At 54.9% G+C, this 15,183-nt stretch overlaps 1 protein-coding gene across 1 annotated transcript in view; it reads left to right on the top strand.

Annotated features, from left to right (window-relative positions):
* Positions 1-14,916, top strand: part of AHRR (aryl-hydrocarbon receptor repressor) — a 79,872-nt gene extending 64,956 nt beyond the window's left edge. The window contains exons 6-11 of the mRNA XM_034657123.1: positions 1,887-2,016; positions 4,113-4,246; positions 7,947-8,146; positions 11,901-11,962; positions 12,124-12,262; positions 13,098-14,916. Of these exons, the coding sequence (XP_034513014.1) occupies positions 1,887-2,016; positions 4,113-4,246; positions 7,947-8,146; positions 11,901-11,962; positions 12,124-12,262; positions 13,098-14,157 (1,725 nt within the window). The 3' untranslated portion in view covers positions 14,158-14,916. The remainder of the gene's footprint in view (positions 1-1,886; positions 2,017-4,112; positions 4,247-7,946; positions 8,147-11,900; positions 11,963-12,123; positions 12,263-13,097) is intronic.
* Positions 14,917-15,183: the final 267 nt, after the last annotated feature.

The raw sequence follows: 15,183 nt of genomic DNA, 5'->3' as shown, positions 1-15,183 counted from the left end.
ACAGCGACTGGACTGGCATCCGCCGCTGCAGTGGCGTACCTGTGCACTCGCTCTGGAAAGTTGCTTGGTGCTGTCTACTAACGCTGGCCCTCGGCCACCCCGGACGCAGGAAACCCACCCCCAGGTGTGCACCCAGCAGAGATGCACTCAGACACAGTAGAGGAGTGTGGAAGAGGCCAAGTGGATTAATCAGGTGGAAACACTCACCCTATGGGCACGAGACACTGCTGCCACACACACGGCATAGGTGCACGTTATAACTGTGATGTTGAGCAAGAGGACAGACATTGAAAACAGCATTCCATTTACAAAATAACCAGCCCACAGCACGAGTAGTCTGCACCATGCCCCCCCCGCCAGGATGTTGGAGGGAAGGGGAATCTGAGAAGCTTTTGTGCCCTGTTTCCTGATCTGAGTGTTGGTTACACTGAGAACTCACTCATCCAACTGTATGCTTTTGATTTGGTACTTTTCAGCCTCTGTGTTATACTGAATCACAGAAGTTTATTAACAAAGTATCCCTGTGGGAAGGACACTCATGACCATAGGGTTGCCAGGTGAGGGAGGAGCTGGCAGGTGAGTGGGGAACCACCAGGTCTTGAGCTTGAGTGGCGTCCACTCTAGCCAGGAGCTGGTCTCTGCCTGTTGGCCCCAAGTTCACGTCCAGAGCCTCTGCCCTTGGACGACAACGACCAAGCACAACAAGCATTCTGACCTCTCTGCGACCACTTCTTTCTCTGATAACATAGTCTGTTTGGACTAAGAAATGCACAGGTGATTGTAGTACAGCTTTCAGGTTATGATCATGTTCCTTTTCTACCTTCGTGCAGTTGTATCTTGTTTGACATTTGGGGTCCCAATGAACCCTAGACACGGAGTTATGGGCTAGAGTATAGCCCCTTGAAAAGATGGTGGGTCTCATCCAGTCTGGGTGAGTTTACTAGTTACTTTCTTTAAAAGTAACCTAATTTCTGGTCTTGATTCTTCAAGGAACTTTCCCTCCATCTAATTATCATAATGATCCTGTTGGGAAATGACACATACTTAGAAATGGCCCATTCCGAAGAGATCACCCAGGGCACCTGGCAGGTTATTCAGGTGTTGACGGGACAGGGTCTCAGTGTGGATAATGGGCGACCTGCTTCAGTTAAGGGAAGGTAAGGGGGAGATGTGCACCGCCCTCTGAGAACACTTCTGCTGACGATCGCAATAGTCATGTTCCTCGGAAACCAGTCTTTGTAGCCCCAGTTGTGGCCTCTGCGCCCTGAACTGCAGCTTCCCAGTGTAGACCTGGTCCTTTTGTGGGTCGACCTCTGTGTTCAGGGCTCAGGTAGGTGGGAAGACAAAGGACCAGAGAGAGGGTGGGACACCAGCATGTCCTTATGGCATTGTAGAAGGAAGCAGTAGCCAGGCCTGGAGGTGCTGGGATGAAGGAAGTCACTGGCCAGGCCTGGCCCGGCCCTCATCTGCTCTGATGGTTCCTAGCTCACCTGGCAGCTCCTGCCTCACTTTATGACTCTGGTCTCACCTGGCAGTTCCCACCTCACTTCTCAGGGATGCTTTCCTAATAAACTTTTGTGATAGGATGAAAAGTGCCCACATCATAAACACACAGCTTGATGAGCTCTTTGAGTCCTGGAGAAAAGTGGGTATCCTGGACCCAGAAGGTATTTGGTCTCTGAGCCTCCTGCTCTGTCCCCCCCCAGAGCACTGCCTGGGTGAGTGGGAGGCTGGGGACGGGGGGCCTTGCATGAGTCAGATGCCAAACTCTTGCCTTTCCCATGAGACATCTTCTCGGCTAAGTGAGACAGTTTTTGCAATTATTAATCACTGGAGTAAAAAGCATGCAGATTCACTTAGTTTAAAGCAATGTTGCAATGTTGCAGACCGATGTGATGCACCAAAACATTTACGACTACATCCATGTGGACGACCGCCAGGACTTCTGCCGGCAGCTCCACTGGGCCATGGACCCTCCCCAGGTGGTGTTTGGGCAGCCCCTGCACTCAGAGACAGGTGGGTCTTTGGGTCTTCCATGGGTCTAACCAAGACTTGGAGAAGTTCATGTAAACATGAGGATGTGTCCTGAGAAATTACCATCATGCTTTCTCATCTTCCTTTGCTTCACATTGAATGCAGTGCCCGACGTTTCTCTCCTTCAGAGACCCCCTCCCCCACACCCCTTCTGTCTCCAGGGGCCCCCGCTCAGCTCTCTGGCTCCTGAATGCATGTGCATCCCTGACTTGGCTGGAGCATGAGACCACCTCACAAGAAACTACAGCACTTGTCTCTCATTTTGCAAACTCCCCCTCAAAATGCACATCTTCCAGGAAATTCCTTTGGCGTATATTAGATTTACCTGAGAAAAGGCCTAAAGATTATTGCCTGTTCAGAGACCTTGCCCCTTGTGGGCAAGCCCCCCTGCAAAGCGTTTCCTCCAGGTCTGTGGCCCCTGCCCCATCACAACACATGCGGCAAGCATCCGTCTCCGAGAGGTAGTGGAGCAGACAGGAGACGGAGGGGAGGGGATGGTGTCCACTGGGGGCTCCCAGCTCTTTTACACACTTGCCCCGAAGTTGTAAGCAATTCAAGAACAGCTTCTACCACAATCTCAGGCAACAGCATGATTAACCTCACAGAGTTGATGAAAAAGAAAACCCCAGGTAGCAATATGCAATATCATTTTATAAAGGTCAAAACAAAACTAGACAACTGATCCATAGTCATACATGCGGTTATACTGAAATAGTATTTTTAAGGGCAAAGGACAATGAAGGCAAGATTTGTCAGAGCAACTATATCGGGGGGAGGAGGCTGGGTTGGGAGCACAGGGGGAGATGCCAGTGGTACTTAATGGAACACACATGCATGTGTACGTGTGTGTGCAAGGGACGGGGTAGCATGCGGGGGGGCATGTGGGGGATGGGGGATGGGTGTGTGTGGCAGGCATGTGTGTGTGCATGTGGTGGAGCAGGTGTATGTGTAGAGGTGGGCATGTGTATGGAGGGAGCGGGTGTGTGAGTGTATGTGGTGGGGCAGGTGTGTGTATGGGCGCGTATGTGGCAGGATGTGTGTGGGGTGTGTGCGTGGGCAGGGTGTGTGTGCGTGGTGGGATGTATGTGTGGTGGTGTGTGTGTGCATGGTGGGGTGTGTGTGAGATGGGGTGTGTGTGTGTCTGGCAGCGTGTATGTGTGAGGTGGTATATGTGTGTGAGGTGTGTATGTGTGTGTGAGGTGGGGTTTGTCTGAAGCACACTGTGTGTGTCTGGTGGGGTGAGTGTGTGGTGGGGGCTGTGTTGTTTGAGTTGGGGTGTTGTGGGGTGTGTGTGGGTGTAAGACAGGCTATGTGTGAGAAAGGCTGAGGGTGTGTGAGTTGAGGTGTATGTGTGAGGCGAACTGTATGTGTGGTGTGTTTGTGTGTGTGTGAGAGGCAGGCTATGTAGAGATGTGTATATGAGTTGGGGTGTGTGCAGTGGGGGGTGTGTGTGTGTGAGGTGGGCTCTGTGCGGTAGTGTGTGTGTGGTGGGATGGGAGTTGGGATGTGTGTGTGCATATGGTGGGGTGTGTGTCAGTTTGGAGGTGTGTGTGGTATGTGTGAGTCAGGGTGTGTGTGAGGTGGGCTGTGTGTGTGTGGTGGGATGGGAGTTGGGGTGTGGGGGGGGTGGGGTTCTGTGGTGTCTGGAAGTGTGTGTGATGTGTGTGAGGCAGTGTGTGTGAGGCAGGCTGTGTGGGGGAGGGTGTGAGGTGGACTGTGTGTGTGGTGCGGTGTCGGTGTGTGCGTGGTAGAGTGTGCGTGAGGTGGTGTGCGCGAGGTGGGCTGTGGGGGGTGGCCGCGCGGGTGGGTCGCAGGCAGAGGGTGGTGGCGTGGGTAGGCCCGCCTGTGACCGTGCACGTGTGCGCGCGCATGACCCCGTGTGGCCGTGTGCACGCGCGTGTGACTGTGTGCACACCTGTGTGCCCGTGCGCGCGCGTGCCCCCGTGTGGCCGCGGACGCGGCAGGCCGGCGGCGGGCGGGCGGGGCGCTCAGCCCCAAGCGCACGCCCGAGCCCCTCAGAGCGCACTCACCGCCTGTCTCTCCGCCGCGCCCCCGCTCCGGTGCCGTCGCGGCCGCAGAGGACGCCGTCCTGGGGAGACTGCTGCGCGCGCAGGAGGGAGGCGCGGGCTCGCCCACGGACTTCTCGGCCTTCCTGACGCGCTGCTTCGTGTGCCGCGTGCGCTGCCTGCTGGACAGCACCTCGGGCTTTCTGGTGAGTGCGCGCCCCCTGGCGGCAGAGGCGCCCCTCGCGCGGAAGGGCCAGGCGGGGGCGGGAGCCGCGCGTGAAGGTCTGCGCTCGGTTCCACCTGCTTAGTTGCACCTCCGCGTAAGACTCCTTTAGACACGTTTGTCCCGCGCACCCCGAGGCCTGGCGTGCGCTTCCGCTTCTGCGCAGGCTGTTGGTTTTAACCTCTTGTCTTGCCAGCAGACACTTGGGATTTCCATCTCCCATCCTCCTCCGGCCCCTGGGGAGGGGGGGAGGGGTGGACCCCAGCCCTCCTAGACCTCCGCGGGCCTCGCGTCCCTGGAGGGTGGGGGAGGGGGTCCTCTCTGCGGAGCTCCCGCTGCGCCAGCCCCCCCCCCATGTGCCACCGCTGCAGAACACCACCATGACCTCTGACCCCAGGACCCCCAGGCCTTTCGCCATGGGGGGCCCCCTCAGGATGTGCGCTCTCCTCCGCAGTCCCACCTGGACTGTGGGCCCTCAGGAGTTTTTCCCTCACCTTGACCTTGGGGTCCTGCTGGGGGTCCCCAGGAAGGTTGCACCCTCAGTGTTCGGCAGGGCTGGGCCGGGCTGGGTATTTCCAGTAGGTGCTCAGCCTGTGTTGGAGGAAAGGTGAGCAGAGGACAGTGGGCATTCCTCTGGATTGTCTTCCAAATGGCTCTGAAAACAGGGAGCCCTGGAGAAGCCCCCACAGACCAGTGTGAGCCTGAAGCGGCCTTCACCTGTCAACACCAGCTCTTGGGCATCCCGCCTGCTGGCTTGTCCCGTCTCATGCGAGCTTCTCTCCATTTTCTTGATTCATGCTGGCCTTTTCCAGCCCAGGGCCTGCTGTGGGCAGCACCATGCAGACCGCAAGCCCCAGAGCTTCCTTACTGCTCTTTGAGTGGCTTTTAGGAAATGCACACCCAAGCCATTCCACATCCAAGTCATCTGAGGGCCCTGGGCTGAGCAGCAGGCTCCGGAGGTCAGAGCACCGCTGACTGCATAGCCCCACCACAGGCCGGGCTCACTGCGGAGACGCCTCATCCACCCACCAAGGGGGCGGGGGGGCAGTACTTTCCATGAACCCTCTCCTGTTGGCTGGTCTTTTTTTTTTTTTTTTAATAAAAACATTGCTCATATGTAATATATATCCAGTCATTTCAGAAGAGCAGGGAACGAAATGCAAAAATGTCCTTCCTTTGCACACCCAGACCCCTTTCCAGATATCAGTACCCCAATATTATCCTTCCTGAAGCTCTCCTCACCCAGCCTCCCTAACTTGCTGTTCTACCCTGACCAGTGTGAGTGGGCTGAGCTTGTGGTGGTCTTGTGGACTCTCCCCAGGATTCCCTCTGCCTCCATGGACGCTTTTCCCTGAGCCTCACCTGGTTGACCCCTCTCCAAACTGGGGGTCCTCAGGCAGAGATGCTGCACTTCCAGAGTCCCATGTCACCCACTCAGGCCATCCAACCCTCCAGGTTGCTCTACATTTGCCCAGAGTGATGGCAGCTTAGGAAATCACTCCAGGCTGCCTCTCGGTGGTCATGTGTCATTTATGGCAATATTTTGGCCTTAGCCATCCGGCAGTACATGGCAGCTTCCTGTTCCCTGGATTTATTCTCTTGATCCAAGGGGACAGTGAAGAAGGTCACTGGTGGGAATGTCTCTAAAACTAGCTCTGAGGACCCAGGAGAGGCTCAGCCCTACAGCAGAGGCATCCCACACTGCGTATCTCCGCAAGCCTTTCCATGCCCACCAGGACCTCCACAAGAGAAGCAGCTTCTGATTTGCACTGTGGTCCCGATCTGCTGCCACCATGCATACAATGATTGCTCATCTTTTATTTAGATGATTGGCTGACCATAAAGCTTTTATTTTGATAATATTTTGTTCTAAATTTTGTGGAAACTAATATAGTTGCTATTTATTGGCTTATAAGGAATGTCCACTTTTTAAAATTGGATAACCAATTCCTGGTAAATTGGAAATTCTTATTTCCAGATGACATAAAATTGGAGGGATTTTACCATACAATCAAGCAGAAACTAAAATATAGGTTACAATGAAACTAAAAATCAATGCACTTCATAGAGGAAACAAGCAATAGAAATTTGTCTGAAAATACTCGATTACATTAATCTATGAAATTCATTACTGCACACACTGGAAGGGGCTCAGGCATTCACAAGGAATGCACTCAGAACAGGCAAGTGGGCATGACTTACAGCTCCTCCTGGCATTCCCCTGTGACTCTATGCAAGCCACCCTCTCTCCACAGTCAGGTCAAAGCGGCACTACCGCCCAGACTGGCTCAGGCCACCCATGAGAGCCCATTGTTACATCAGGAATTTAGAGGTCTGGTTGACATTTAGGTGGTAGCTTGAAATCAGCCATGATGAGAATATTTCCACCGAAGAAATTGGCAAAAATTACAAATCAGGTCTTTTATCTCTGGAGAGCTGGATGTTGAACACATCCCAGCACACAGCGGCCTTGAATTCTCCACACCCAGCATGTGACTGGCAAGCAGTAGGTGTTTTGCAAATGTTTGTTCATTCAGTACCTCCATATAAAAAATGGGGAGATGGGAAGATGGAAGGATGGATGGGGGTAAATGGATGGATGGAGGGATAGACAGGTGAATGGATGGATGGATGAGGAACTGGGTAGAGGTGGGGATGGAGGTTGGATGGGGTAAGGAGAGAGAAGGCCACATTGTGGGGTCATTCTTTCATCAAGGGCAGGCATGCCCTGAAGGCACTTAGTAATTTAGATCAGATTTTCTACTGTAGAAAGATCTCTTATTTTCTTTTATCACAAACTTCTAAATTATTTGTTGGCTGTTTAACTCACACCATATACTCTAGATAAAACCAAGGTGTCCCCGAGCTTTATCATCATGAGTGAAGGAATGACAAATTCTGAAATGGAGAGTTAGAGCTGGAACAGCCCTCCGAGATTTTCTTTTTTTTTTTTTTTAAAAGATTTTATTTATTTATTCGACAGAGATAGAGACAGCCAGCGAGAGAGGGAACACAAGCAGGGGGAGTGGGAGAGGAAGAAGCAGGCTCCTAGCAGAAGAGCCTGATGTGGGGCTCGATCCCACAACGCCGGGATCACCCCCTGAGCGGAAGGCAGACGCTTAACCGCTGTGCCACGCAGGCGCCCCGCCCCCTGAGATTTTCTGATTCAGCAAATCCTGTNGAAGAAGCAGGCTCACAGCGGAGGAGCCTGATGTGGGGCTCGATCCCATAACGCCGGGATCACCCCCTGAGCGGAAGGCAGACGCTTAACCGCTGTGCCACCCAGGCGCCCCGCCCCCTGAGATTTTCTGATTCAGCAAATCCTGTCCGGGGTGGCTGACGGCTCTGCCATGGGCCAGGACAGCTCACGTGCATGCACAGTAGCCCTCACTGTGTGAGGCTCCCACACCTGCACACCCGTGATGCCCACACGAGTGCGTGCTTATCAGCTAAAGGGTATTACTGAGACTGCAGAGAAACTGTGCCTCGCTCTGAAGGCCCTGGGATGGTCCACATCCCCAGTAGGCCAATCATGGAAGACTTACTGGTTTGTGTCTCCCTAGTGACTCAGGATAAGATTCTTCTCCACATTCCTCTTCCTGAGAATGTGGGTTCTGCATTCTTGGGTGGTGTCGCTAATTCGCTTTGTGGACACTCCTTCGTTTCTGTCTTTAAAACACCAGACGATGCAGTTTCAAGGAAAACTAAAATTCCTGTTTGGACAGAAGAGGAAAACGCCGTCGGGGACAGTCCAGCCCCCTCGGCTCTCACTGTTCTGCATCGTGGTGCCTGTCCTCCTACCTTCCGTGGCGGAGATGAAAATGAAGAGTGCGTTTTTGAGGGTGAAGCACAGGGTGGACGTCTCAGCCTCAATGGATGCAAAGTGAGTGAGAGTCCCCTTAGAAAGCAGCCACACTTAACTGCTGCTGGTGGGTAAAACGAGGGCCTCAACACTTAGTATTTTCTGTCTATTCTTTCTTCATTTCCAGCAAGCAATAACAAGACAAGGTTGGTGTTTTTAAAGCTAGTACATCATGTAGGAAACAATGCTTAGAGAACAGAAATGCTTTCAAACTAATGTTTGTGAACGGTGCTACTATGTCCTGCCTGCATCACCGTGTCCCTAAACCCCTCAGTTACAGTCTCAGAGCAGGCGCCCTGAGCCCTGGTCATCATGACGTGGGAGGCTGGGGGCCTCAGCCTTCTTTCCTCTGCGCTGGCCCTCCCTCCACACACGGGGCTCAGCACAGGGACGGATGCAGGAGACAGAAGTGCCCGGGCAGTGGGGACATGGCACAGCTGCCCCTTCTGCCCACTCCAGACTTTTCTCAGCTTTTCAGTGGTAGAAAACACTTTGCTTCAAGTTTTCTAGGTGATTCATGTCTGTACTTTGTGGAACAGATTAAGTCTGTGTTGCATGGATCAGTGTCCTGGGAGTAATTCAAAATGTGCTTCTGGGGGCGCCTGGGTGGCTCAGGTGGTTAAGTGTCTGACTCCTGATTTCAACTCAGGTCATGATCTCAGAGTCGTGAGATCAAGCTCCCTGTCGGGCTCTGTGCTGGGTGGGGAGCCTGCTCAAGATTTTCTCTCTCTCCCTCTGCCGCTCCTCCCTCCCCTGTGCACGCTCTCTCTCTCTCTCTCTCTCTCTCTCTAAAAACAATGTGCATCTGTGAACTGTGTTTTCCACATCACGCGAGTGAGACCAGGGGTGGGGCAGGATAGCTGACATCTGACTGTACCAGCTACTGGTACAGCACATCAAAGACCTCTGAGTGCCCGACCACTTCTTTACCCCTCAGTGACAGTCCCTAGAGTGGGGCTCAGCCGAGCAGCTGCTCACCGGCTGCAGGGGGGCCTCATCCAGCACCCACCAGGGCTCAGAACAAAGCCCTTAGAGTAGGGCTGTGCTCTCAGGTTGATTTAAATCCAACCAGTATAGCTTTCCAGCTGCACTAACGACGTCCCCTCTGCCAGGGCCACGGGGCACTCGCCCCAGGAAGGAGTCTTTCTCAGCACCCTCCTCGCCAGCATGTTATCACTGTGTGTTTGCACCCTGCCTTTGACACCACGCATGGTGACCCGTCCAGGGAGCTCGAAGACACGGCATCTCCTCCTCTGGGAAGCCCCTGTCCCCCCTCCTGCCTCCCACCAACAGGGAAAGGCTTGGCCTCCGATGCTGCCCCATTAATACCAGGTTGGGCCCTTTCAGGGGGCAGGTGCACAGCCCACCCCTTCTCACCTCCCTTACCAAAGAATGTCTGGCTGCACAGCTCCTGGTGTGTCCTCAGGGAAGGTCCCGGCCCCGTAAACCACTGCCTGATGGTGAGGGGTCTGAGCACAAAACACAGGGACTGGTCTGAGCTCCTCAGCTCTTAGGTCCATGATGGCAGATGAGATTTAGTTCTGGGATTCAGCAGCACGTTTGCATGAAAATCTTATGCATGTGCTTCCCTCCCTCTGCCTGTCATGTTCAGTGTCAAGAGCATACCTCTGTACCCACGTCCACATCACCACTGGAAACATCACTTCCACCAGGAGTCCCTTCTTAGCCCTGAGTCCTGCAAGGAGGGCCCTGCTTACACATCTGCTGATGTCTGGCCACGTGCCTCCCCCACAACTGGGCCCATCTAGAGGGAGCCCTAGGGCCCTGTGGCCCTGTCTGGGGGATTCCTGCTCACCCCACCACCACCACCATGTGGCCCTGGGATGGGAGGGAGTGCCCAGGAGGCTTCTCTTTCCTGCCCCAGGGCCACCTTTGTGACTGGAACAGCCCTCTGGTGTGACTCTCCCTTTGGTGGGTGTGAGTGTCCATCCCTCCCCATGTCCACCATTCACCTTTGGCTTATTCAAGCCGACCTTTAGGACAAGAAAATCTGACGCATCTGCCGTGGCAAGAGGGCTCCCATTCCAGGCTCTCACGTCTGGCCCCACAGCATGGTCTGCCTCGGTCTGCAGCTGGTGAGAGCAGGGGCTGGGGTGGCTGCCAGGGACAGAGCCCCCCCTTGAGCCCCGACACGTGCCAGCATGCTGAGACAGCTGTTTACTGGAGCATTTATAAATAACTCTATGTGCCCCTTATTTTTTTTTTAAAGATTTTATTTATTTATTCGACAGAGATAGAGACAGCCAGCGAGAGAGGGAACACAAGCAGGGGGAATGGGAGAGGAAGAAGCAGGCTCATAGCAGAGGAGCCTGATGTGGGGCTCGATCCCATAACGCCGGGATCACGCCCTGAGCCGAAGGCAGACGCCCAACCGCTGTGCCACCCAGGCGCCCCAAGTGCCCCTTATTTTTGAAGATACAACATGTCCTGAGCATGAGGGAGGAAAAACAGAATACCCAAGGGCAAAGCCTATAAAAACAGGCGAGGGAGCAGGCTGACCCTCGAAGCACGGAGGCAGAGGGTGCCCCTCCCATGCTGGTCTCCACACCTGCTTTCTCAGCCCCTCCTCCGCCCCCAGGCCAGACCCGCACTCTGCAATACCCCCACCTTCACTTACCGTCCCCAGAGTTTTCTGATTTCAACCTGTTTTTGGCTTGATTATCATAACTGAAACTCACAGTCAGCGTCCTCTTTTCCATATGTTTTTCCACCCCGAAACCAAGGAAGAGGGGAACCATAGCCTCTCCTGGCTTTTCACTCGGGTGGGGGTGCAAGGCGGGCTCCGGCTGCCCCCTGGCGCCCGAGCGGGGAAGTGCCGGCTGGCGGCACAGGAGCCGCGCTCACCTGGGGGAGGCAGGTGTGGCTCAGCAGGTCACCCAGCGCTCCTGTGCTCGCTCGGAGGGAGGCCGCCTCCCTGAGGGCTTATAAAGCTTGCACACAGAAGGACAGTTCAATCAGTACTAGACATCATATCGTACAGAATACTGTCAAAACCTAAAAAGGGAAGGACAGAGGCTCCCACCCAACATTTTAAGAGAGAAGCAAACAATGTCTCCACTTCCTCGGTTTTTCAGAATTCCTACCTGCTTCCCCGTTTCTGCTCCCACATCTTCACTCCCCCGTCTCCATTCCCCAACCCTGCTCCCCCATCTCTGGTCTTTACGGATATGACCAGAGGATGGGGAGGGACCCTCATGCACTATAGGGAGCTCTGACACTGAGGCCTGTTGGCCTGGATTTCAGCCCCAACACTGACATCGGCTAGAGAGGTGGCCTCGCTGAAGTCCCTTAAGCCTTGTTTTTTTCTTTTGAAAATAATGGAATAGTATCTATGAGGGTGAGTTTGCTTAGAATTTGAGATTATGAGCTCTGTGATTTCTGTGTATGTGTGTGCTTGCTGCACTATGAAAGATGGTTTACTACTCACTAATTAAGGGCTCTTGGTGAGTTTATGAAATGTAACTACTGGAAATCACAAAAATTGTATTTTCATTGTGGTCATCCAGAAAAAAACAAAAGCACAGCTTATGTGTATGTTTACTTTCTGAAGCAAATTCATTAGCCCTTTATTGGCTTGACAAGTGATGTAAACTGGAGTTTTTAACAAATCTGTAGCTGAGGAAAGACTTACAGTCTGTACGGAATTAGAAAGTGTCTTCTCTCCTCGACATGACAGTGACATCAGCACGGTGTCAGTTCCTACCAGCAGCACAGACCCGCCTACGTGTGTTTTCCTATTATCTGTTCTTCACAGAGCAAGAGTGGCCGCGAGTCAGTGCGATCCAGAATTCCATGGGAAACCCAGTTACTTCACAGGTACTTTCACAGATTCCCTGTCTCGTGTGTTTTAAAAGAGTGAATTGTGTCTGTGTCCCTCTGGAGGCTCTCCCTGTCCCAGCGCTGCGGTGAATGCCTACAAAACCCGGGCTAGAGGGTGTGGGCATCCGTGCTGAGCACGCCTCTCTAAATCCCGACAGGGAGGAACAACGGAGAAAACATTCCAGTGCTCAGGACACAAGCGGACGCGGGACGCTGGGCCCGGGTTCCAGCCAGAGCCCCATGCCTGTGCCTCAGAAATGGCCCCGACCTCATTTCTGACCCTGAAGGGGCCTCAGGGTAAGTGGTGTTGTGGCCCAGCTGGGACTTCAGGAGGAAGAGAGCCACCGGCTGCTGGTCTGGTGGGCTTGACCGTGACAGGTGAACCTCACTCTTAGGGGAACATGCATGCACTCATGGAGCACGCCCAAACACGCTTCCCACCCCGGGAGTTGTCCTTACACGTCTGGCCTGTGGCCGAGGCTGCCAGGCCCCTCCACCTGAAGCCTGGACCTTGGGTGGCCACCCTGTCCTCTGTCCTCACCTGTGCTCAGAAACCCTCTCCACTTCCTCTTCCCACGGGCCCCCACTGCCGGCCCCCGCCCTGACCCTCTGTTGGAGGACTGGCGTGGCTTCGTGGCAGGGCTCCACCTCATCCTCCTGGGCACTGTCTGCCCGTCACCTCACGTGTTGTGGGCGCAGTGGCGTGTGTGCCAGTGACAGGCCTGGCTCATAGAAACTGCGGAGAGGGCATCTGTCTGCCTCTGCGTCTGGGTGGGTGTGTCTGACCCTTGGCACATGGCATAGGCCTCGTGGAGATACCTCCCTGGGGAAGGGTGGGTGGCACACGCCACTCCCTGAACCCCCACCACACGCCTGGGCCTGCAGAGCCCTGGGTGGGCGTCCAGCAGTCCGTGGCAGGGTCAGTTACAGGAGAGGAGGGTGCTGGCTCCAGGGTCGTAGGGCTGCTGGGGGCGTTCAAAACAGAGGTGTAGTGCGTGTAACAGCAGGAGTGCACAGCAGCCCTTGCAGGTCCAGCCAGTCATCATTTACCGCCTTGACTTAGAGACCCCACCCAAGGGGGTCAGAGGGTCACTACCCCCGCTCTGTCTGATGGGCCATCTCCTCTCTGCAGGGACAGGGGAGGAGATGAGCATGGCAGGGTGCCCGGCATCTCCTCAGCAGCCAGGGGGCGGAGAGAAATACATGCACACAGTTGCTGCTTCGAGTCACCTGGACCCCTGAAGCACGTGAGCTGGATGACGGGGCGACAGGGCCAGGACGGGGGCAGCAAGCTGAAGCTGGAGCCCAGCAGGAGTGACCCGTTCTCCATGCGTGCTGTGTCCCTTGGTTCCTGCGCGCCCTGCCCAGGCGTTCAGGGCGCCGTCAACACCAGTGGGGTAACTGCTTTCAGGAATCCCCCCAGCTGTCACCCAGGAAGCAATTCTCCCAGCGCCTATGCCAGCTGCACCAGCAGAGCTTTGCGGGACAGCGATCAGGGCCAGGCGCACCCTCCACCCAGCTGCCCCTTCCCCCGGGGGAGCCTGGACAGTGGGCTCCCTCAGCCCAGAGGGCAACGTCTCACAGCGGCGGGCTATTCCATCGAGGACACCAAGTTTCGAGGAGGGCCAGTGCCCTCGGGAGCTCTATGCAACCCCATCTTGTCACTTGATGTGCCCATCAAGATGGAGAATGACTCTGGGTCTGAGGATGCCACAGGTGGCTACTCCCTGTCCCCGCACCAGGTGTGGCTGGGAGCCAGCGGTACAGCCAAGAGACAGCTGGTCACTTTCCCTACCAGGATGCACCTGAAAACAGAGCTGGAAGCCAAGCACCACCTGTACGCTCCGCACCTGGAGCACAGCTTGCTGGAGGCTCACCCGAGCGTCAGGGCTCCGCTCAGACCTGGCAGGGAGCTGGCCCCCTTCCACCCCGCACACTGTGCCTGCCTGGAGCGTGGGCATGGCCTTCCTGAGCCAGAGCCTCCCCACCACTTCTGTGCACAGGGGCACCAGCCCCCCACACTGGGCTGTGACTGCCGAGCTCCGGGGACTGCGCCCATCGTCAAACGGGAGCCCCTGGACTCCCCGCCATGGGCCAGTCACAGCCAGGGCGGGGTGCCCGGAATGTTCCCCAAAAGTGCCATGGCAACGCTGATGCCTCCCAAAGCCCCTGAGTGTGCTTTCCTGCCATAAAGTGGGGGTGTTTCTGAAAGCTAGTCCCTGTCCACGCTCAGACTCACCGCTCAGCTGGGATGGCATGTGCAGCACCAGCGCCATTCTTAAGTGGCGCTCTGCAAGGATGCATGAGCTCAGTCCTCTCTTAGGTGTGGGCAGCGTGTGCAATAGCACGTTCTGTATTTTGTAAAATCACGCAAGTTCTTAAATGCAAAGTGGTCTTAAGTCTGTTCAAGTATGACAGTATTTCTCTTTGAAGGATTAAAAGTTTTCAGAAAGTGGCTAGAGTGAGACGAGTCGGCCCAGCAGGGCACACCCCACCTTCTGAGAGGCAGTGGGCTCCTGGCCGCCTGCCAGTCGTGCAGCCGTTTCCAGGGGTCCCTACACCCACTTCCCAGCTCACGTGCACCGTGAGGGCGGGCTGACGCCTCTGTGGACTGGACTGCAGACAGCAGCCACACCCTGGGTATAAATTAGGGATATAATTCACTTGAGCCACAGGTGACCAGGCCCCCATTCATGGAAGGAATCTGGAAGGTTCCAGGCAAAAGAGGCTGTTTGTGCTAGGCCCTGCCCTCACCACTATGTGCAGCTTGCACTCCTCGACCCCACGGTGGAGTTTGAGGCCATGCCCAGAGTGGAGACGGACAGGATAATGTCCCGTTCCTCCTGGAAGTCTGTCTGGCATTTTTAAGGGGTCTCTGAAGGTGATTCATGCTAATCTTCTCCCGTACATGGTCAACCTCAAGTTCACCGAGTCTGGGTTTGGAAGCAGAGAGAAGGACAAAATGTAGAGAAAAGAGGTAGGTAGTCAAGTTGTCTGTGGAGGCTGTGTATTGGTTTTCAAATGAGAATTCCAATCACCACCTAAGAAAAAATTATTAGAGAAAAGATGGACAGGAAATGTTTTCTAGAAGAACTGTGAAGGTCATGCACTCTGACCGTAGGAGACCTGGATGCGAAGGCGTGACTCAGAAAGTGGAAGTCTCCCACAGTCACCACCAGAGATGGGCCCCTTCCCCTGTGCTGGTGCGGCTGGTGCGG

This window comes from Ailuropoda melanoleuca, chromosome 3 (genome assembly GCF_002007445.2).
Source record: "Ailuropoda melanoleuca isolate Jingjing chromosome 3, ASM200744v2, whole genome shotgun sequence".
NCBI lineage: Eukaryota > Metazoa > Chordata > Mammalia > Carnivora > Ursidae > Ailuropoda > Ailuropoda melanoleuca.
The sequence above is the reverse complement of the archived record's forward strand: the minus strand, read 5'-3'. Positions and strand labels throughout refer to the sequence as shown.